The sequence below is a fragment of the Rhinatrema bivittatum genome, chromosome 7 (genome assembly GCF_901001135.1).
Source record: "Rhinatrema bivittatum chromosome 7, aRhiBiv1.1, whole genome shotgun sequence".
Classification (NCBI taxonomy): domain Eukaryota; kingdom Metazoa; phylum Chordata; class Amphibia; order Gymnophiona; family Rhinatrematidae; genus Rhinatrema; species Rhinatrema bivittatum.
This window is the reverse complement of record NC_042621.1, coordinates 177,540,929-177,565,654: the sequence shown is the minus strand read 5'-3', so window position 1 is coordinate 177,565,654 and position 24,726 is coordinate 177,540,929. Positions and strand designations below refer to the sequence as shown.

At 43.7% G+C, this 24,726-nt stretch overlaps 1 protein-coding gene across 4 annotated transcripts in view; it reads right to left on the bottom strand.

Annotated features, from left to right (window-relative positions):
• Positions 1 to 242: 242 nt before the first annotated feature.
• The window catches only part of LOC115095596 (dual specificity protein phosphatase 26-like), a 41,380-nt gene continuing 16,896 nt past the window's right edge, over positions 243 to 24,726 (bottom strand). For 3 of the 4 annotated variants that reach the window (XM_029609533.1, XM_029609534.1, XM_029609530.1), the window contains 2 exons: positions 14,689 to 14,903; positions 243 to 2,514 (listed from right to left, as the gene is read on the bottom strand). In XM_029609533.1, the coding sequence (XP_029465393.1) occupies positions 2,303 to 2,514; positions 14,689 to 14,903 (427 nt within the window). In that variant the 3' untranslated portion in view covers positions 243 to 2,302. Of the gene's footprint in view, positions 2,515 to 6,049; positions 6,136 to 14,688; positions 14,904 to 24,726 lie in introns of all 4 variants that reach the window. The other variant, XM_029609535.1, reaches the window with a different exon arrangement.

Here is a 24,726-nt window from a genome sequence, read left to right as displayed (position 1 = left end):
AAGGGAGCCGCACGAGGGAGAAGAGAAGATGTAAGGGAAGAAGCCATGGGTGGGGGAAGCAGGGCGGGAGGGATGGCCCTTGGGAAAGGGAGAGGGCGGGAGTGTGAGAACCAGAAGGGGGCCGCAGTGGGGAAAGGAGGAAATAAGCACTCATGAAGGCATCATGATGGGGGGAGGGCAAGCCCAGTTTATATCAGAAATCATTATTTATTTAATATTAAGTTTTATACATTACAAACGACTCTGGAGTGCCGATGGTTTATTACATGTCTCAGTTTTCTGTATGGCATTTAACTGCTTGTAAACATTAAAGAGAAGCATGTGGGGATCCACAACATTTTTTTGAAGGTTGAATAGGGGTCGATGCTCCTCAAATGTTTACACACCCACACAAATGACAGCATCTCTATCAGCAAAACACAAGCTAACATATTCAAGCTATCTGTTAAAATGCGCAGAAAGCTTCACAGACACCCAAAGCCTACCTCTCACACAAAGAAGTATGCACAACTCTTGCCTGTCTGTCACACACCCAGATAATCAACCACAGAGAAGAAAACAGTCCCACTATCGCTCACGTACACTTTCTAGCATGGTCTATTCCAGTGTGCAGGAGTCCTATAGGAAAAAGGCCTAAATTTGAAAAAAATGTCCATTGATAAACAGCAACACTAACTACAATCCATTTTGGAAGTAACTTTAAGACTGGCTGCATAAGTGCAAAGTCTGTGGATGAATTTTATCTGGGGACTGTGGACTCATTTTCAAAATGTAAAGTATGTGTATAATTTTGATTTGAAAATTATCCCAGGGAAACAAACTGCATATTTTACACTTGCTAATCTACGGAGGTAGTTTTCCCCAAGAAAAATTATGCGCATATGTTTGAAACCTCAAATGTATGTGTACAAGTGCAAACCCTTCCCTGACATTGGCCCCTATGGATGCCTCCCCATACTGTGGGCATAATGGACCTACGCATGTACGTTCACCCACATATACTGTGAGCAATTTTCTAAAAGTCTGTTTTCGTGGGCAAAGCACTGTTTTTACCAATAGAAATAGCTTTTAAAAGTATCCTCCCACTCACCTTTGAATCCAATTAAAGCTATGGCTTTGATATACAAGACTTGTTTGAAACACCTTTTCATGAAAGCAACGTAATGTAAGCATCACCCTTCACAAAAATGTATATTACAAAGAAAATGTCTACAAAAATAGATGCTTCAATATTGTTGTTTAACTCAGTGTTTCTCAACACTCTCCTGGAGGCACACCTAACCAGGATATCCATGATGAATATGCATGCGATAGATTTGCATACATGATATGCAAATTTATCTCATGCATATTCAATGAGGTCATCCTGAAAACCCAACTGGATAGATGTGCCTCCAGGGGAGGGTTGGGAAACACTGGTTTAACTCCCAGTGAGCAGAGAGCAAGTTAAAATAATCCTAACATTTCAAATTCTGAGTGCTGTGTTCACCAGGCATATCTAACAGCAATCTGCAATATTTGACTAAAGCAGTAGAATTCATTCCCAATCATTGTGGCCCATAAGCCTGGTTTCCAGGATATCGCTAATGAATATGCATGAGAGAGATTTGCATTCAATGGAGCAGTGTGTATGCAAATCTCTCTCATGCATATTCATTAACAATATCCTGAAAATCTGGCCTGTTTTTGATCCTCAAGGGCTGGGAGTGAATACCATTGGAAAAAGGACTACATGTTACCTTTAATCTACTTTTAAACTATAGCAGTGGTTCCTAACCCTGATCTGGGGACCCAACTGGCTGGGAGGTCCCCAGGACAGGGTTGGGAACCACTGAACTATATTTAATTCCTTATTTAGTGATCAATTCCCTCATGTTTGGTGCTTATTCTTGAAAACAGGCTAAATTGGTCAATTCAATTGCTCAGCTCAGTTGTTTCCAGTAAATGAACACCCAATATGCAGCTGATATAGGTCAGTGCTGTGTTTGCCATTGTCTTATTAAAGGGCTCTTAGCAGATCTGGTTTTCTTGATGAACCCTATTTGTTTTCATAAATAATGTATAAAAGAACCACCCAGGAGTTACCCAGCAGACCCCTCCAACTTGGTGCTAGTATGAAACATATTAAGACCAGAACTGCCCACAAAGAATTTATCATTTTAGTAGTATACTACTTAAATTAGTAATTTAACAAACTTCCTTCAAAAGTGTGATTGAAACATCGTCTGCAATGCTCAATTTATTGTTTTTGTTAAGTAAATATTTTAACTACTCTTATTTTCGCTGGAGATTTTATAATGCATTAGACAAGTTTACATATTTTTATCTGACGATGTAGCTGAATATCCAAGTCTTGGAGGTGTTTTAGGAAGCCTCGATTGGGTGAAATAGCTCTGTACTGGATCACCTTCCGGATTGCATTCTCCAACGAGAGATGATGATAGATCATAAGGTAAGCCAAGACCAATGAGGCAGATCGACTTTTACCAAGGACACAGTGAACCAAAATTTTCCCTGAAATTAGAATGAATACCATGAGGTCTTTTTAGGATATCCTACTAATTAGAAAAATATTATAGATAAAATAGTATCACAATATAAGATAGAAGAATGGGAGCACTCAAATGTTTGGTGTTTTATAAAACACTTATATCTATATATTTCACAAAACACTTTTGAAATTTAAAACCTTAAAAAATAGGTATGTATATTCCTTTATTTCAAAGACTACTATAGAATAGTCAATAGAAACTAATTTTTATTAGACCAATCAGTAGTTGGGCTATGTGCCATATAGACATCAACCTGCCTCCATGATGTTTCTGTTCCATGTCTTCTACATCCATGATAAACCACTCTTCCCCCATACATCTTCTTTATGTACTGTGCACTATAGGGATGTTCAGCTTATCTGTTACTATAGAAGAGAACTGTGAGAATATTTTTGATACTTAAACAAACCCCTACTTTGCTCCACATCATTTATAATCTGATGCAATAAGACTGTGGTAAAAACCAGCACTAATGTTTAACTACCATAGTAAATTTTTACTTTACTTCCGATATAATAAGTAATTGAGATGGATAGCACACAATAGTTAAAACATCGGAAGCTACTTTGTAAAGTGCTAAAATGGAAATAAAGTTATCTTTACTTCCATTTTTCTTAACCTCAATGGTAAAAGGTGGAAGTTAAGTTTAACTCACACCTCTAACCATTGAATTAAAAAATTTGGAAGCTCTCTGGTCCAGTCCCAAGTGACCCAAGGCCCCAAAAGCAGAGGGAATCTGTCCCAGAACCTGAAAACCCCACTAACCCACCCATCTACCCCATGTACAATTCAGATGATCCACTTACCTAACCCACTCACCTATCCCCCTCTATTGGGGTGTGTTAGTGAATAGGAGGGGGTAGGTATGCAAATGGGGGTAAGTGGGAGGGTGGGTTAGATAGGTGGGTGGAGGAGTTAAGAGAGTGGATGGATGGTAGGTAGGTGGGTGGAGGGGTAGGTAAATGGATTGGGGATTATATAAGTGTTGGGGGGAATATATGCAGGTTACTTGGTAGGTGGAGGGTTAGTTCAGATGGGGGTGAGTTAGTGCAAAGTTAGGTAACTAAGTAGAGGATGAGATAGTAGGTGGAGGGGTAGGTAGATGAGTGAGAGTGGGTTTCTGGAGGTGAGTGGGCTTAGTAAGTGATGGGGGGATGACGGGGTAGATGAGCTTAGGGCAGAGCATCTCAACTGTTTTTTATATCTTGGCATTCTTTCAAGTTTGCTTGATCCTCATGGTGCACTGAACCAAATTTATAGTATTGTACATTCATTACCCACTGGTCACTGGTTATGTGACCGTGAAGATACCAGGAAATGTACTTTTAAGAAAACCGAGCCATCTAAAAAGTCAAAAATATATTTAGACAAGTTTAGAAATACAGAATGGATATCACGGCAGACTCAATAGCAATGTATGTACTTACAGTATTTTTGTGATTTTAGCTTTATTTCCCAAGCCAGCTTCCACATTCACCTGTAAGCCTCTACTCTCCACTGATATTTACATTTCCTAACAGCAGTCTTTAGAAACTTCAAGCCAGTATTTTTGATCCAAACATAGTGAGTGAGGTGAATGAATGTAGGATTCAGTTTTATTTTACATTATTTTTTAAGTATGAAAGGTAATTGAGTTATGAGTTTTTATGAAAGATGAGCGAATGGGCAGTAGCCAGGGTTGAAGCCCTGATGACTGGAGCCACTGCACACAAATTTCAAATTTGTGCTAATTCAGCCCCTTTGGTTGTCTACTCACTGGTTAATGAATGAGAAATAAAATCCAGCTTTTCTCACACGGATAAAAAAAATTATCACTAATTTAGTATAAGAGCTTTTAAAATCATTTACCAATTTTAAACTGGTTTAAATACATAAATTTAAAATTTTATTATGAAAAATAACACTCATTATATTCAGTTTATAAAGGAGATTATAATCCTTTTTTTCCGGAAACACCTGTCAAATAGGTCAAAACGTCACAGGGCAGTCAAATGATTAATTTAGAATTGTTCCCAGAAAACGAGACTACATAAGAACATAAGAAATTGCCATGCTGGGTCAGATCAAGGGTCCATCAAGCCCAGCCTCCTGTTTCCAACAGAGGCCAAAACCAGGCCACAAGAACCTGGCAATTACCCACACACTAAGAAGAATCCATGCTACTGATGCAATTAATAGCAGTGGCTATTCCCTAAGTATAATTGATTAATAGCCATTAATGGACTTCTCCTCCAAAAACTTATCCAAACCTTTTTTGAACCCAGCTACACTAACTGCACTGACCACCTCCTCTGGCAACAAATTCCAGAGCTTTATTGTGCGTTGAGTGAAAAAGAATTTTCTCTGATTAGTCTTAAATGTGTTACTTGCTAACTTCATAGAATGCCCCCTAGTCCTTCTATTATTCGAAAGTGTAAATAACCGAGCCACATCTACTCGTTCAAGACCTCTCATGATCTTAAAGACCTCTATCATATCCCCCCCTCAGCCATCTCTTCTCCAAGCTGAACAGCCCTAACCTCTTCAGCCTTTCCTCATAGGGGAGCTGTTCCATCCCCTTTATCATTTTGGTTGCCCTTCTCTGTACCTTCTCCATCGCAACTATATCTTTTTTGAGATGCGGCGACCAGAATTGTACACAGTATTCAAGGTGCGATCTCACCATGGAGCGATACAGAGGCATTATAACATTTTCCGTTCTATTAACGATTCCCTTCCTAATAATTCCTAACATTCTATTTGCTTTTTTTGACTGCTGCAGCACACTGAGCCGACGATTTTAAAGTATTATCCACTATGATGCCTAGATCTTTTTCCTGGGTGGTAGCTCCTAATATGGAACCTAACATCGTGTAACTACAGCAAGGGTTATTTTTCCCTATAGGCAACACCTTGCACTTGTCCACATTACTCATGGCTTTCTGAGAGGTTATACAAGAGGCCCATAAAATCTTGAAGGGGAAATAGAGAACGGCTAATCACCCTTTCAAACAGTACTAACATCAGCAGATACGCTATTAAGGTAATAAGTAGCAGTTTTAAAACAAATTGGAGAAAATATTTTTTAAACCAGTACACAACTACACTGTAAAATTGGTTGCCAGCTGATATGGTGAAAGCAGTTAGCATAGTTGGGGGTTACACATTTATCAAATATAACAAAATATTTCAAAACAGCAAACATCAAATACCCAATAATTAAAATAAGGATGAAAAAATTCCTCTGCCTTCTATACCTGGGAACATTTTGATTTCCAGTCACCCTGAAATTGTTGTTGATTAGTAGGGGAGAGGAGGAGGGTGAACAAACTTTATCTTCTCTCTCACACACACACACACCTTCATTCACTCAAACACAGTTACACATGTTCTCAGAAAGCTCCCATCAGTTTAAGAACCACTGCTGGTGTCTCTTGCTGCTGGAAGATGCTGAGAGCAGAGCCCAGGTGGTGCCCTGGATCAGAGTATCAGGTCATGGTGTCTCTTCCATGCCACACCTGATCAGGTCTTGAGCCACACTAGGTGGGAAACACTGCCGACCAACTCTGGGGGTACCAGATGTGATCCATACTTCCGGCTTCCTCTAGGGATTAAGAAAAAGAAAAATTAAGCCCTGGCCAAGATTATATGTATCACTACCAGGGAGAGCCTGGCCTATGACAGCACAGCTCTAGAAGGAATTCTGCTTTCTCAAGGGGAGCCAGTGCAGCCAGGACACCAGGCACCCTCAAAAAACCTTACAGCCTTGCCCCAGCCCATGCTCCACCCTCCACACAGCCAATTAAAAATTATGCATTTGTAATAAGATTTTACATGAAAAAAGTATATTCATAGTACAATCTTCTGAAGTAAAAATATTACAACATGTTAATTATATTTACATGCACTGCTGTGGTGGCAATCAGAAAATCATGCAAAAAAAAAAAATAGGAAAAAGATGCTTGAAACCAGTTTGGCATTAGGCCTATTGTAACATGCACTGAGTGTGGACTTGGCACTCAGAAAGCCACGAGTAAATAAAATTACAATTTACAACAAAGGAAACCTCCTATGCAAAAAAGAACTAACTGCTAACACTCCAACAGTAACAACCCTACCCATGAAAAGGCAACACTGCAACCATTACACCAGACCCTAAAACACCAATACATATCCTATTAGGAAAAGATAAAAAGCCATGCTGCTATAGATCCCAACATAGAAACTATACCCTAACAGTATACCTTATCTCCATCTGACAGAAGCAGAACCGAGACAGACCCTTACCAAATGCAGAATAAAGAGACCATAAAGTATAAATAGAACTGAAAATTACAAAAAGCCAGATTATGTATGTAATGCAAAAATGGATAAACAGAAACATCACCATTCCTCATAAAACATCAAACAATAAAATCAAGAAATATAAAATATAATAGTAAAACCATACTAAGAGAAATGAACCAATATCTCAAAATAACTGATGATAGAACATCCAAGAAATAAAAACTCAGGACATTTTTAAAATAATTTCCCAAACACCAATAAAATATTTCAAAACAGGAGACACATTAAATAACTAATAGGGATAAAAATATCCACCACCTGGGAACCTCTGATTCTGTCACCATAAATATAAATAGAAATGTGTGAAAAATGAACTGGAAAACACAAGCCAGACACACTACATGAAAAGCAGAAACACTATCATTCCTCACAAAACATCAAATAGTAAAACCAAGAAATATAAAATATAAAGTAAAACCATTCTAAAAAAATGAACAAATATTTCAAAACAGCTGATGACTAGAATATCCAATATTTAAAAACTCAATTTTTTTTAATTTACTGTTCTAAAATATGTTTTTGGTGTTTGGGAGACACATCAGATGACACCCAACAATTAAAAGTAAGGATAAAAAATCTCATGTTCTCCATACCTGTGAACGTTCGATTTCCAGTCATCCTAAAATGTCGTGAATTAGCACACGCGAGGTGGATGCACAAATTTTTTACTCCCTCCCTCTTACACACATACAGACAGAAGCATCTTCCTCTCTCTCACACATAAACACAGACAGAAGCAAATTCCTCTCTCACATGCACATAGAAGCACCTCCCTCTCTCTCACAGACAGAAGCAAGCTCCTTCTCTCACACACTCAAGCACACACCTTCTCTCTCACATACACACACAAAGCACGCTCACTCTTTCTGTCTCACACACACACACACACAGAAGCACACTCCCTTTCACACACAGAAACATGCCCCTTCTCTCTCTCTCTTTCACACACACAGAAGCATGCCCCTCTCTTTCAAACACTCAAGCATGCTCTCTCTCTCTCTCTCACACACACACACACCCCCACACCCACAGAAGCAGGTTTCCTCTCTTTCACGTACACATAGAAGCAGGCTCCCTCTCTCACACAGGCAGAGAGAAGCAAAAGCATACTCCTCTCATACACAAACAGAAATACCTCCCTCTCACAATCGTGCCTCAGCTTTTTCTTCACCACGCAGTCTACCTCCGTCTTCTTTCTTCAGCCCCGCTGGCCTGCAGCTCCTGTTTTCATCCCACTGGCTTCCCTCAACTGAGCAGCTCTTTTTTTGCTTCTTCTGATGACCCACAGCTGTTTTTATGGCCCCACCAGCTTGGGCTCTAGCAGCGGCCTGCAGCTTCATTCTTCGTCCTCACCAGCGGCCTGCAGTTCTGGTCTTCAACCCCATGGGTAGCCTGCAGCTTCAATCTTTGTCCCCGCAGGTGGCCTGCATCCCCGCAGACGGCTTGAAGCTTCAGTCTTTGGCCCCACCAGCCTGGGCTCCAGCAGTGGACCTCAGCTGAGCAGAAACTTTTTTCATCCCTTCCAGCCTGTCTGCAGCAGTTTTTTTCATCCCTGCCCCTCCAGTAGGGAACAGAGAGAGAGAGACAGGATCCTAGGCAAAGCAGCAGGAGTGTTTCCTGCATCGTGATGCTGCATTGGGGAGGGGGGATGTATGTGAATATAGTTGAGGCGAGTTCCAGGCCCATGCTGCTGCCATGCACCCATGCTCATTGAGGAGAGAGGGAGAGCAGGCCCCATGGCCCATGCGGCCGCCAGACTGAACATTGAAAGGCAGCCTTAAAAGGAGAGCGGAGCTGCTGCGGGTTGGTGTTGGTCACAGCGCCTGCACGGGCATGGGGCCGCTGTGACCAACATTAACCACATGGTTGGGCTGACCGGCCCATCGGGTCATGCCCAATCCTCCCCTGGTCTCTCTCATACACTCTGGCTCTCTCTCTTATATGATGTCACACACACACACACAGGCTCTCACTCCCACATGCTGTCTGTCACACACAGGCTCTCAACTCACTCTCTCACATACACACACACTCTACATGTTCCCAGCCTCCCTCGTGCCTCTGGGCCTCCTCTCCTCAGCAACCACCGCGAGATACAAGTATGCAGTAGCTACTCCTGTTCTGCACGTGGGCCGACACTCCTCCTCCTTCCTGCCTGTGCGGCTCTGGTAACTTTTTTCTTCTGGGAGCTGTGCACAGGAGGGAGAAGGAGCACCTGGAGCTTTGGGGAGAGTTAGTCCAGATATGTGGCCGGTCTCTCTTTTGCTTCTGGCTGTGGTGGGATGAGCTCCGCCACAGCCCTGCCAAGCTTCCTGGGGTAAAACCTGTGTGGAGCTTGGAGACCGGCACCTCCTGCCATGCCACTGACACCATGGCACAGGAAGACTCTTTGTGCATCACACTAGTGTGCCATGGCCCTGGCTTAGGGGATTGGGGGAGGGGGGAGGGGGGGGCGCATAAGGAGCAGTGAGAGATATATTGGAGAGAATAGGGGAAGGGTGGAAATAGTGAAGAGTGGTTAGAGGGTACAGGAGTCCCAAACTCGAGTTACTCTGCAAAAGGATTGTGGTCAGCCTGGATGCAGAGAAGGCTTTTGACAGGGTGGAGTGGGGCTATATGTTTCAAGTGTTCAAATTAATGGGATTTGGTGGTCCCTTTTACCAAGCCATTGAACTTCTTTATAGTAACCCGGACCCCCGAATTTGGGTCAATGAGGGGCTAACTGATTCCTTTTCTTTTGGGAGGGGGACCAGACAAGGGTGCCCGTTATCTCCGCTACTCTTTCTTTTGACCTTAGAACCGCTCTTGCTGGCTATCCAAGATACACCTGCCATTAGGGGAATATAATTCCAATGGGGAGGGCATAAGGAAAATTTTAAATACGCGGCTTTTGCGGATGATGTGTTGCTATTTCTTACATCTTCACGCCGATCCTTACCCATACTCCTAGCTCTTTTTCAAGTGTACGAAGCGCTTTCTGGTATGCGAATCAACTGGGATAAATCTGAAGCGCTGGTATTTCCGGAGACCCTTAGGGAGCGCTGGGGGGGGGGGGGGGGCCTTTCCCACTGAAGTGGGCATGGGACTCAAATATCTGGGGATTAATCTCACCACTAATCTGAGTGGCATATACAATCTCAATATTCCCCCACTATTGCAGGTCACTCAAGACAAATTAAGAACATGGCACGACTTGCCATTATCTGTAGGAGGGTGGATTAACTTGTTTAAAATGGAGATTTTTCCTAAATGGTTATATCTGTTCCAGAATTTTCCTTTAATGTTAAAGCCACGTGATATCTCATGCTTAGATCAATTGTTGCGCCAAATGCCATTGAAATGGTTGCAACTTCATTGGGTCAGGGGTGGTATGGGGATACCAGACCTTAACCATTAAGGTATGGTGTCTAATCTCCACTTGATCAGGGGCTGGCTCTTGGGGAAGTCTCCCTTTTGTAAAATTCACGGCAGAGAATACATTGATATCCCCTCTAGCCCTGAATTATATTCTCATGAGCCCGAGGGCAGCAATCCCCTCCACACTGGCACAACACCCGCTCAAATTACCTCTCAGGAAAGCGTGGATCTATCTTATGAAATTTTTGGGAATTCCCAGAGTGTGCATATATCTCTTATCTATCCGGGGGAACTCAGACTTTTCCCCTGGTTCCACCTCTGCCTGCTTTAGGACTTGGCGGCGAAAAGGAATTTTGTACTTGAGCCATGTTCTAGATAATGCTGGTTCTGTTCTAACTTTTGATTTCCTGCAGGAGCTGTATGGGCTGTCGAAGATTCATATGTTTGGGTATATGCAACTATGTCATTTTGTACAATCCTTGGGACCCCCTGCTCAACATTTGGCAGCGTTCAAAGCTTTAGATGAGTTTTTTCAATTTGACCATTTAAAAATTCCTATTCTCTCAGTTTATTATAGACGGCTAGCACATGGTTCTCCCACGGACACATACCAAGTGTCAGTGGAGCGCTGGAACCGTGAAGGGGTCTTTTTGCTGACGACCACTGTTTTTTCTTCCAGTATAAGGAGTGTTCTTCCTATTACTGGTAACATGTACTTTAGAGAAATGCAATTAAAATTTTTGCGAAGAGCATATGTTTCCCCCCAAATTGTATTTCATGCCGGATTGGCCTCCAATGACAAGTGTCTGCGTTGCCGGGTGTCAGTGAGGAATATGTCTCATGTATTTTGGGCTTGCCCATCCATTCAGAGCTATTGGTGGATAATTATCAGTTATCTAGAGAAACTGGTTGGGGTCCGACTTCCGATGTCACCATATCTGTGGGTGTTTCATTGTGTCACCCGATTTTTGGTGAAAGAAGTGGGTCTGCGAATTCTTCTAAAAAAAGCTGGACTGGTGGGGAAAAAGGTCATCCTTATACACTGGCGGGAAGCGGTGAAGCCCTCGTTCTGGGTTTGACGAACCCACTTCCATCAGCTGATGCAAATGGAGAATTTGTCATCAAGAAGCTCACCTAAGCATCGAAGCTCCTTTTTACAGACATGGGAACCTTATTTACAATCACTATCACTCAGAGCCAGGAGCCTGATACTTATTGACGAAGGACTTACTGCACTGGGGCAGCTCGCCAATATATTAGATGATGGACAGGGAATATTAAGGTTTGGATCTCTTGGGGGAAGGGGGGTGGGCTGGTTCTAAGGGGTGAGGGAAGGGGCTGGGGAATAGGAGGGGAAGGAATGCTGCTTATGTGTAACTCACATTTGTAAGTTAAAGGATCCTGGAGGTGTAAAGGAACGCTGCACCTTGGATTCTGCTTTATAATTGTGATTGATTTGGGTGTTCCTCTGAGAATAGCTGTAGCGATAGGGGGCAAGGGGGGGGGGGCGATTATCTTACAGGGAAACAAAGTGATCATATGTTTGGGTATATCTGTTGATCTGAATACTTTGACGAAGTTTGATGGTTATCTCCTATTGATTGTTACGTCTGTGCATTTTCCTCTATGTATCACTTAATAAAAACATATTGAATATAAAATGGTACATATATCTAAAATAAACATTTGCACATGCACACACTCGTAGACACATCACATAGAAGCACAGTAGAAACAAGCACAAACACAGAAATACGTACATAAACAGAACACACACGTACTCACACACACAGAAATACTCCACAAACGTTCAAATATACAACATACAAGTACACATAGAAACTCTCAAACGCAAACACATACATTCAACACACATGGAGACATAAACATGCACACATACACACACAACACAAATATACACCCATAAAGGCACATATATATACACACACACACACACATGTATACATCACCTATGTGAAAAACAGGTAATTTTATTAGTTTAGCATCCCATATATAAAAGAGGCAGTTTGTGTGCGGGTGATGTTTCTCTGTCTCGGTTATTGCATGTGGAGGCAGAGGAAGTGTGCAGAGAAATGATAACTTTCAAACCAGTGCACAGGTGTACTTTGGTGTGTGTGTGTGCATCAGCACGCACCCAGATACATGCCCATTTTATAACTTGCACATGTATATGCATGCATGTTATAAAATTATTGTATTTGACACATTGAGTCATGGACCCTTGGTCACTACAAGAGATGACTCCTCCCACAGGGTTCCGCCCTGTGGGGACTTGTAGTGATAGGCCGGTTCTTAGCAGTAATACACACAGCGGGATGATAGACTTTATTATACAGCAATGTAGTAGGTGGCCCGGGGAACGGGCTGTGAGCCCAGCCAGAAGAGAAGAATATCTTATGGCGTAATCCAGTCTGTACTCTGCAGCACAGATGAAGAGTCTCACCAGGTCTTGAGAGGATGGTGGGTCAGGTAGTGGTCCGCAGAGCGGGGTAGCCCGAGAACCCAAGTACAGATGATATGCCAGAAAGAGTAGATCCGGTAGTGGTCCGCAATGCGGGGTAGGCCAAGAATCTACAATAGCGGAGGTGAGACAAGGCAGAGATAGACCAAGAGCTGAGCTACTTACTCTGAGGCTGGAAGCTGCTGTAGGGAGGAACCCCCCGAGGGCGGAGGTCCGGGACGGAGCAAGGTCCTCAAGGAGCAGGTACCATAGGCGTCCTAGAAGAAGCTGTTAATCCCGGAGGGTAGGAAGGAGTGAGCAAGGACCCCGAGGGGTGGGTACCTTGAGAGTCCTTATTGATAGCTGGTATCCCCAAAGGGAAGGTAGGAGCGAGGCAAGGCCCCCGAGGAGCAGGTACCTAAGTCGTTCTGGAGCGAAGGTACACAGAGCGAAGGCATCTGGTAACAGGCAGAGATCAGCAGGGAGATTCCTTGCTAACTTGTAGCAGGAATGGAGAGCGGAGACTAAATACCCAGAGGTAATAACGTCATGTGGTGGGGACGCCCCCAAGGTTCCCGCCATGACATATTCAAAAGGAGGGCCAGCGCGTGCCCTAGGTGACCTCAGAGGGAAAATGGCAAACACAATCGCCCATGCCGATCCGGGGACGCCGGAGTGGTCGGTGAGGAGCAGCGGAGGCAGCCATCTTGCCCAATGGAGCAGAGAAAGAGGAAAGAGAGGTGAGGCAGAGAGGGCGCAGCCATCTGCGACCGACAGACGCAACAAAAATAGCTTGACTATGTGCTCATGTGTACCCAATTTTAAGTGGGCGCACGCCTATGCATGTAAATCCCGCTTCTACTGCTTAAGTTGGGGAATTTTAAAAGGGGCATACGTCCACACCATTGCCAGTTTCACCAGTTCGTCCACCAGTTTACCCAGTTAACAGCTAAGTCCTCCAGACTCCCCTGGTTTGATAGTCTCCACACCCCCTAGTTACCCCAGACCCTTTAAACCCCTGAGAAATTACTCTATCTTTATATTTTTTAACTTATACCTCCTCCATAGCAGAAATAAACTTATGTAACAGGGGATGTGGGCACATGCCCAGGCACATAAGTATTTATGTGCATATCTCTTGGCCATGCCCTGAAACACCCATGCCCCACCCAGACCATGCCCATGCCCCGCCCATTAAAAAAAACAACTTTTGAGATGTGTATGCAATGGGAGATATGAGTGTATCTGGGCGGCTTTTAAAATTTGGTGGGCTTGCATGAGCCCAACTTGTGCGCATATCTCCCGATTCTGGTGCACATTGGGCTTTTAAAATTCACTTTAGAGTGTATCCTTCCCCTGCTTCCTCGCACACAGGCAATAAATGGAAAATGAGTGGCTGACTTAGGACATACTTATATATGCACAGTAAAGTCAGTGTGCACACGTTCATGATCTAAGTTAGTCTTTCACTCACTCTACATTCCCTCCCCTGCCTCTGCAGGCCTTCCCGGGCCCTGGCAGAATGGGACAGTGAAGCAGTATGTGGCACTAAGGAAAGACATGCTCCATGGCAGCCAGAGGCATGGACACAGCAGGAATTGGACCATGGAGTATATGTACAGAGGCCATATCTGCCTGTCAGCTAGTCTTATAATAAAGCAGTAGTGCCATGAAGCCGTTCAAGTAGCAATATTGAACTTTGTGATGAACAAGAAGTTAGCTGATAAGAAAAAATATACAAAAAAACATCTAGAACTACTGTGTAGTCGACTCAGAATTTGATACTGGGGGACTGACTTATAAAAAGTATATTTCCCCAAAGGAACAAAAGCGTGCAAAATCTTCTATAAACCAGCCCCCAGGTCTCTAGAAGTAACAGGTAAGTAAACTTAAGCTGTAATATGCTGTTAGTAAACCAGCCTCTTCCATTCAACACTGTTGATGTTTACTTTAAACTCCGTATGATTTGTCCGAGTACTGTACAGAGCTTACCATGTGGCATGCTGATGGCATTATGAATGTACTCAGCAGCAGGATAGAAATAAACACTAATGTCAAATTCAGGACAGTCTTCGGCGGTGATGCCATAGTAATGGATTTTCTCATCATAGACAATTAGATCAGTACATTCCCAGGAGGAGTGAGCTGCATTCAGCACATGGGTTATCCCCAGTCTCTTCAACTCTTCTTTATCCTTGGCTATCAAGCTGCCAAAATTACAAATCAGAGTGGTGAAAGAACAGTTCAAAGAAACAAGACAGGTTGTTCTTAGTTTTATTTCATAGTAAATGTCTGAATCTCTCAACTTAAAGCACTTGTAAAACAACATTTGAATTATAAAAAAGTAAATGAAATTACAGGGCACAGGTTACAGAGCCTTTCACTTCCAGGTCACCAATTCATATCCAGCTTGGGTCAGTGCTCACCAAAAGTCATTATAATCTGAAAAATGTTTAATGGCCTATGTAGAATGATTTGGTGGTCTTAAGCCAGTTTCCATTGGACAGGCAGGCATGTACAATGCTAAAACCACCATCAGAATTTGGCAGCAACTGGACTGGACTAATAGGGAGACTTAATTATCTCCTCATCTTTAGAGGTGATCCTTCTTGGGCATGGTTGAAGAATATTAGCAGATCAATGTTGGGAAGCCTCCAGTGCTGTAGCTAGTATGTGGATAAAAATCTTTTCAAAGCACTAAATTCACTAGAAATTTGTTTGTTATAAAGAATTAGTGGCAAGGGCCTGCTGCATTGTAACAGGTGGGATTCAATGACTCCATCCCTTCCTTCCTCTTCCTCCTTCCCTCACTGTCTCCCTCCCTCCTTCACCTTCACCCTCACCCTTCTTCTCCTTTGGGTGAGTTGCAGGCAGAGTTCATGCCAGGGCTACCCCAAGCTGCTGTTTGAGTCTGCTGCCTCCTGCTTGGGTTAAGACCTGACAGCTGCCTCTCCTCTCCTCCCTATCCCCTACTCCTTCCTGCCTTCTCCCATCTTCTGACTCTGAATTGACTCTCGCTTCATCTCCCAGCTCCAGACAGTCCTTCCATTCATCCTCTATGGCAGTGATTTTCAACCAGTGTGCCGCGGTACACTAGTGTGCCGCGACACATGGTCGGGTGTGCCGCGGGGAAAGTTCCCCAAACTATAGTGCCCCCTGTGTTTTGTTCCCCTACTACAGGGGTCGGGAACCCATGGCTCTTTTGAGGGCTGCATCTGGCTCACAGACAGTCGCCACACTTTCCCACTGACCCAGCTGCTCCCCAGTCCTCCTCCGCCCGGGCTTAAAATGCTGTCAGCCCGGGCGGAACGCGGCAGGACAGCTGGAGTCAGCGGCACCGGCGTGCTCTCTTCGCCCCCCCTCCCGGCCCGGAAGAGGAAGTGAAGAGTATCGGGTGCCTGCGCGGCAAGAAGAGGCCACGCTAGTGCGCTCGGCATCGGCCCGAAGAAAAGAAGACTGCAGCGCGGCTCGGAGGAAAATGAAGAGGTTCAACCGCGGCCGATGGGACTCCGCCTCCGCGAGGGCTGAAAATGAAGAGGTGAGCGTTGGGAGGAGGCTGCTGCTGCTCGCGAGTTTCAGCCCTCGCGGAGGCGGAGTCCCATCGGCCGCGGTTGAACCTCTTCATTTTCCTCCGAGCCGCGCTGCAGTCTTCTTTTCTTCGGGCCGATGCCGAGCGCACTAGCGTGGCCTCTTCTTGCCGCGCAGGCACCCGATACTCTTCACTTCCTCTTCCGGGCCGCGGGGGGGCCTCTGTGTGTGTGTGTGTGTGTGTGTGTGTGTGTGAGAGTGAGAGATTGCATGTATGTGAATGATTAAGAGCCTGTACATGTGAAAGAGAGTATGTCTGTGATTGAGAGCCTGCCTGTGAGAGAGAGAGAGAGAGCATGAATGTAAGTTTACCATTGGGAACCTGTATGTGTAAGTTTGTGATTGAAAACCTGTTTGTGTGAAAGAGTATGTGTGTCTGATTGAGGTCCTTTGTGTGTGAGAGAAATCATGTGTATGTATGATTAAGAGCCTGTGTGTATAAGTAAGAGAGAGATCATGTGTGTCTGTGTGTGATTGAGAGCTGGTTTAGGTGATGGAGCATGTGAGTATGTGATTGAGAGCCTTTGTGTAAATGAGAGAAAGAGAGGACATGTTTGTAAGCATGTGAATGAGAGTCTGTGTGTGAGAGAAAAAGACAGCATGTATTTATGTGATTGAAAGCCTGTGTGTGTGTGTGTAAGCGTGAAAAGATAGACAGCATGTGTGTAAATGTGTAATTAAGAGCCTATATAAGTGAGTGAGAAAAAACATGTGTATATGTGAGTACTGAGAGCATGTGTGTATAGGTGTGTCATTGAGAGCCAGTGTGAGAGAGAGCGCTGGTATGTGACTGAGAGAGGAGAAAGTTCCAAGCAAACCACCCCACCTCCTGCTAATTCAGAACAATCTCAGGACACCTGGATATCAAACGTTCCCAGGTATGCAGAGCAAAAAAATTTTGTATCCTTATTATTTTTCATTACTGGGTCTTTGTGTCTGCTATTTTGAAATATTTTGTTGGTATCTGGAAATGTTTTATATGTGTTTTTAATTATTGGATATTCCACTCATTAGCTGTTTCGAAATATGTTCTTTTTGTTAGTACAGTTTTACTGCTGATGATTTTATATTTCTTGATTTGTTTTATAAGGATGGGTTGATGTTTCTTTTTTCCTTTGTTACACTGCATACAGAGACTCTGGCTTGTTGCAGTTTCCAATTCATTTTTTTCTGTATGCTTCTTGTTATGCGTTTTGGTCTCTTTATTCTATGTTAGGTGAGGGACAGCACGTGATTCAGGTGAGGTTTTCTGCTGGCATGTAGTTTCTGTGTAGGACTCTATAGCAGCCTGACTTGGTCCGTTTTCCTAATAGGAGATGTATTGGTGTCTTAAGGCCTGGTGTAATATTTTCAGAGACTTATTGTACTTTAAAAGTGTGATCTTACATAAAATGCACACATTTACTTATATTTAGTTTTAAACATATTATATGGCTCTCATGGAATTACATTTTAAAATATGTGGCGTTTATGGCTCTCTCAGCCAAAAAGGTTCCTGACCCCTGCCCTACGATGCGCAGTCACGCTTCCTACAGTGTAGGAGCCGTGTACAATAACACATGCGCGAGCTTTGAACGCTCGCGCGACTTAATGACATCACCGAGCTGGTACTTGTACTCTGGCCTCATGACCATAGTATTTCTCATTGTACCCCTTTATATTGCAGTATATGCTTGGCAGAGGTCCTTTAAGTGTGGCAGATAATGTAATACTCTTCTATTTTAGTGTGTGACTGCGCACACTATCTCAGCAGTGATGGAGAAGTATTTGAGAATGGAAAAGGCAAATGCCGAACAGGACCCTGGACACAATTCTGACCTAGATGAAGGCCCTAGTATGAGAGGTCGACAAAAGAAAAAAGACAAGACGGTGAGCTCAAGGCAATACAGTGAAAGCTATCTTTCATTTGGATTTACTTTCACTGGGGATGCGACAGCACCAACACCACTGTGCTTGGTATGTGGTGAGAAGCTATCCAATAGCGCCATGGTGCCAAGCAAGCTTAAACGCCATCTCCAAACGAAACACTCTTCCGTTCAAAACAAGCCGATGGAGTATTTTGTACGCTTACGTACAAACAATGAGAAAGAACAACTTTTTTGAGAAAAAGCACACAGGTAAATGAGAGAGCCCTCAAAGCTAGCTACCTTGTTGCTGAACTCATAGCTAAATCAAAAAAGTCTCACACTGTGGCAGAAACATTAATACTACCAGCTTGTAAAGCTATTGTAAATGAGATGCTTGGCCCTGACGCAGCCAAAGAGATAGCTAAAGTGCCTCTCTCTGATAACACAATTTCCAGACGGATTGATGACATGTCTGCTGACATTGAAACAGTTGTTTTGGAAAAGGTGCGCATCAGTAAGAAATTTGCCTTGCAACTTGATGAGTCGACGGATATCAGTGGACATTGTCAGCTGTTGGCCAATGTGCGTTTTGTGGATGGAGAAGCCATTAGAGAAAACTTCCTATTTTGCAAGGCACTGCCAGAAAAATCAACAGGAGAGGTAATATTCCAGGTCACATCGGAATATCTTGATAAAAGTGGGCTTACATGGGAAAACTGCACAGGTGTCTGCACTGATGGAGCCGCAGCCATGGTCGGGCGCATCAAAGGCTTTGTAAGTAGGGTTAAAGAAAGAAACCCAGATGTTCTTGTTACCCACTGTTTCTTGCACCGTGAGGCCCTCGTTGCAAAGACCTTACCAGCAGATCTAGTTCCTGTGTTGGATGATGTGTGCGCATAGTGAACTTTGTGAAGATGCGACCTTTGCGATGTCGCTTATTTGCGTCTTTGTGTACAGAAATGGAAGCGGAACATAAAATCTTATTGCTCCACACGGAGGTCCGGTGGCTGTCACGCGGCAAAGTGCTGGCCCGTGTGTATGAGTTGCGAGAGGAACTTAAAATATTTCTGACAAACGAGAGGTCCGATTTTTCAAAGCTGCTTGCAAGTGATGAGTGGTGTACAAGCTGGCATACCTGGCTGATATATTTCAATATCTGAATGAACTGAACACACGGATGCAAGGCCGAAATGAAAACCTGCTTACAAGCACTGATAAAATGAACGGATTCCGTTTAAGGTGCAGCTCTGGCAACAACATGTTCAGGGTGGCAACCTTCAGATTTTCCCGCTCACCGAGAAACTGCATGATGGCAACACTGCTGCAATGTGCGAGGTGATTGGCAGACATTTGAAAACTCTTGAGGAGAAATTGTCGTTTTATTTCTCTTCAGCCTTCACAGAATGCCTTGACTGGGTTAGGGACCCATACAGTTCATTATCCATTGCTGGAAAGGACATGACTTTAAAGGAGCAAGAGGAACTCATTGAACTGAAGCAAGATCGCGGTTTAAGCTAAAGTTTGCTGATCTTCCTTTAGACAGTTTTTGGTTATCTGTTGCCAAGGAGTTCCCCATTCTGGCCAACAAAGCTATTTTGACATTGCTCCCATTTTCAACCACATATCTATGTGAGCTGGGCTTCTCAAGCTTGACTGCCATAAAAACGAAAAACAGGGAGAGACTGAGAACTGTTGAGGAAGAGCTTCGTGTGTGTCTTTCCACCATTCCTGCCAGGATATCCCTTTTGTGTTCATCGAAACAGGCCCAGGTTTCACACTGAATGAGTATAGATACATTTAGAATCTATATTTTTAAAACATATGTATAATATGTACTGTTTTAGTGTCATTTTGTGCCATTTTGGTTGGTGGTGTGCCCCGGGATTTTTTAAGTGTAAAAAGTGTGCCGCGGCTCAAAAAAGGTTGAAAATCACTGCTCTATGGTATGCATTCCTGCATACGTTCCACCTGTCATCCTGTGCTGTAACTGTGCCAGCGGGGAAAGTTCCCCAAAACTATAGTGCCCCCTGTGTTTGTTCCCCTACTACAGGGGTCGGGAACCCATGGCTCTTTTGAGGGCTGCATCTGGCTCACAGACAGTCGCCACACTTTTCCCACTGACCCAGCTGCTCCCCAGTCCTCCCTCCGCCCGGGCTTAAATGCTGTCAGCCCGGGCGGAACGCGGCAGGACAGCTGGAGTCAGCGGCACCGGCGTGCTCTCGTCGCCCCCCCTCCCGGGCCCGGAAGAGGAAGTGAAGAGTATCGGGTGCCCTGCGCGGCAAGAAGAGGCCACGCTAGTGCGCTCGGCATCGGCCCGAAGAAAAGAAGACTGCAGCGCGGCTCGGAGGAAAATGAAGAGGTTCAACCGCGGCCGATGGGGACTCCGCCTCCGCGAGGGCTGAAAATGAAGAGGTGAGCGTTGGGAGGAGGCTGCTGCTGCTCGCGAGTTTCAGCCCTCGCGGAGGCGGAGTCCCATCGGCCGCGGTTGAACCTCTTCATTTCCTCCGAGCCGCGCTGCAGTCTTCTTTTCTTCGGGCCGATGCCGAGCGCACTAGCGTGGCCTCTTCTTGCCGCGCAGGCACCCGATACTCTTCACTTCCTCTTCCGGGCCGCGGGGGGGCCTCTGTGTGTGTGTGTGTGTGTGTGTGGTGTGTGAGAGTGAGAGATTGCATGTATGTGAATGATTAAGAGCCTGTACATGTGAAAGAGAGTATGTCTGTGATTGAGAGCCTGCCTGTGAGAGAGAGAGAGAGCATGAATGTAAGTTTACCATTGGGAACCTGTATGTGTAAGTTTGTGATTGAAAACCTGTTTGTGTGAAAGAGTATGTGTGTCTGATTGAGGTCCTTTGTGTGTGAGAGAAATCATGTGTATGTATGATTAAGAGCCTGTGTGTATAAGTAAGAGAGAGATCATGTGTGTCTGTGTGTGATTGAGAGCTGGTTTAGGTGATGGAGCATGTGAGTATGTGATTGAGAGCCTTTGTGTAAATGAGAGAAAGAGAGGACATGTTTGTAAGCATGTGAATGAGAGTCTGTGTGTGAGAGAAAAAGACAGCATGTATTTATGTGATTGAAAGCCTGTGTGTGTGTGTAAGCGTGAAAAGATAGACAGCATGTGTGTAATGTGTAATTAAGAGCCTATATAAGTGAGTGAGAAAAAACATGTGTATATGTGAGTACTGAGAGCATGTGTGTATAGGTGTGTCATTGAGAGCCAGTGTGAGAGAGAGCGCTGGTATGTGACTGAGAGAGGAGAAAGTTCCAAGCAAACCACCCCACCTCCTGCTAATTCAGAACAATCTCAGGACACCTGGATATCAAACGTTCCCAGGTATGCAGAGCAAAAAAAATTTTTGTATCCTTATTATTTTTCATTACTGGGTCTTTGTGTCTGCTATTTTGAAATATTTTGTTGGTATCTGGAAATGTTTTATATGTGTTTTTAATTATTGGATATTCCACTCATTAGCTGTTTCGAAATATGTTCTTTTTGTTAGTACAGTTTTACTGCTGATGATTTTATATTTCTTGATTTGTTTTATAAGGATGGGTGATGTTTCTTTTTTCCTTTGTTACACTGCATACAGAGACTCTGGCTTGTTGCAGTTTCCAATTCATTTTTTTCTGTATGCTTCTTGTTATGCGTTTTGGTCTCTTTATTCTATGTTAGGTGAGGGACAGCACGTGATTCAGGTGAGGTTTTCTGCTGGCATGTAGTTTTCTGTGTAGGACTCTATAGCAGCCTGACTTGGTCCGTTTTCCTAATAGGAGATGTATTGGTGTCTTAAGGCCTGGTGTAATATTTTCAGAGACTTATTGTACTTTAAAAGTGTGATCTTACATAAAATGCACACATTTACTTATATTTAGTTTTAAACATATTATATGGCTCTCATGGAATTACATTTTAAAATATGTGGCGTTTATGGCTCTCTCAGCCAAAAGGTTCCTGACCCCTGCCCTACGATGCGCAGTCACGCTTCCTACAGTGTAGGAGCCGTGTACAATAACACATGCGCGAGCTTTGAACGCTCGCGCGACTTAATGACATCACCGAGCTGGTACTTGTACTCTGGCCTCATGACCATAGTATTTCTCATTGTACCCCTTTATATTGCAGTATATGCTTGGCAGAGGTCCTTTAAGTGTGGCAGATAATGTAATACTCTTCTATTTTAGTGTGTGACTGCGCACACTATCTCAGCAGTGATGGAGAAGTATTTGAGAATGGAAAAGGCAAATGCCGAACAGGACCCTGGACACAATTCTGACCTAGATGAAGGCCCTAGTATGAGAGGTCGACAAAAGAAAAAAGACAAGACGGTGAGCTCAAGGCAATACAGTGAAAGCTATCTTTCATTTGGATTTACTTTCACTGGGGATGCGACAGCACCAACACCACTGTGCTTGGTATGTGGTGAGAGCTATCCAATAGCGCCATGGTGCCAAGCAAGCTTAAACGCCATCTCCAAACGAAACACTCTTCCGTTCAAAACAAGCCGATGGAGTATTTTGTACGCTTACGTACAAACAATGAGAAAGAACAACTTTTTGAGAAAAAGCACACAGGTAAATGAGAGAGCCCTCAAAGCTAGCTACCTTGTTGCTGAACTCATAGCTAAATCAAAAAAGTCTCACACTGTGGCAGAAACATTAATACTACCAGCTTGTAAAGCTATTGTAAATGAGATGCTTGGCCCTGACGCAGCCAAAGAGATAGCTAAAGTGCCTCTCTCTGATAACACAAGTCCAGACGGATTGATGACATGTCTGCTGACATTGAAACAGTTGTTTTGGAAAAGGTGCGCATCAGTAAGAAATTTGCCTTGCAACTTGATGAGTCGACGGATATCAGTGGACATTGTCAGCTGTTGGCCAATGTGCGTTTTGTGGATGGAGAAGCCATTAGAGAAAACTTCCTATTTTGCAAGGCACTGCCAGAAAAATCAACAGGAGAGGTAATATTCCAGGTCACATCGGAATATCTTGATAAAAGTGGGCTTACATGGGAAAACTGCACAGGTGTCTGCACTGATGGAGCCGCAGCCATGGTCGGGCGCATCAAAGGCTTTGTAAGTAGGGTTAAAGAAAGAAACCCAGATGTTCTTGTTACCCACTGTTTCTTGCACCGTGAGGCCCTCGTTGCAAAGACCTTACCAGCAGATCTAGTTCCTGTGTTGGATGATGTTGTGCGCATAGTGAACTTTGTGAAGATGCGACCTTTGCGATGTCGCTTATTTGCGTCTTTGTGTACAGAAATGGAAGCGGAACATAAAATCTTATTGCTCCACACGGAGGTCCGGTGGCTGTCACGCGGCAAAGTGCTGGCCCGTGTGTATGAGTTGCGAGAGGAACTTAAAATATTTCTGACAAACGAGAGGTCCGATTTTTCAAAGCTGCTTGCAAGTGATGAGTGGTGTACAAAGCTGGCATACCTGGCTGATATATTTCAATATCTGAATGAACTGAACACACGGATGCAAGGCCGAAATGAAAACCTGCTTACAAGCACTGATAAAATGAACGGATTCCGTTTAAAGGTGCAGCTCTGGCAACAACATGTTCAGGGTGGCAACCTTCAGATTTTCCCGCTCACCGAGAAACTGCATGATGGCAACACTGCTGCAATGTGCGAGGTGATTGGCAGACATTTGAAAACTCTTGAGGAGAAATTGTCGTTTTATTTCTCTTCAGCCTTCACAGAATGCCTTGACTGGGTTAGGGACCCATACAGTTCATTATCCATTGCTGGAAAGGACATGACTTTAAAGGAGCAAGAGGAACTCATTGAACTGAAGCAAGATCGCGGTTTAAAGCTAAAGTTTGCTGATCTTCCTTTAGACAGTTTTTGGTTATCTGTTGCCAAGGAGTTCCCCATTCTGGCCAACAAAGCTATTTTGACATTGCTCCCATTTTCAACCACATATCTATGTGAGCTGGGCTTCTCAAGCTTGACTGCCATAAAAACGAAAAACAGGGAGAGACTGAGAACTGTTGAGGAAGAGCTTCGTGTGTGTCTTCCACCATTCCTGCCAGGATATCCCTTTTGTGTTCATCGAAACAGGCCCAGGTTTCACACTGAATGAGTATAGATACATTTAGAATCTATATTTTTAAAACATATGTATAATATGTACTGTTTTAGTGTCATTTTGTGCCATTTTGGTTGGTGGTGTGCCCCGGGATTTTTTAAGTGTAAAAAGTGTGCCGCGGCTCAAAAAAGGTTGAAAATCACTGCTCTATGGTATGCATTCCTGCATACGTTCCACTCTGTCATCCTGTGCTGTACTGTGCCAGCACCTTGACTGTGTGATGCAGACTGACAGACATCGTTATTTTTATATATAAGAGCTATGAAATGTCATAGGACGTAGTAGTCAATTTTCTGATTCTATTTTATACAAAATATCAAAAGGTTAAGGGTCGAAGGGATTGCTCTATTCCTAGTTTCTTTTTCTTTGTTATCTTTGTCTTTAGTTACAGCTCTGCTGGTCCTAATGTAGCTGGGATAAGACAGAGGTATGGAGATTTAGATGAACTATGATTCTCTGGAACTCATTTTACAGTTTATTATTTAATTTCTTCTGCTTTTT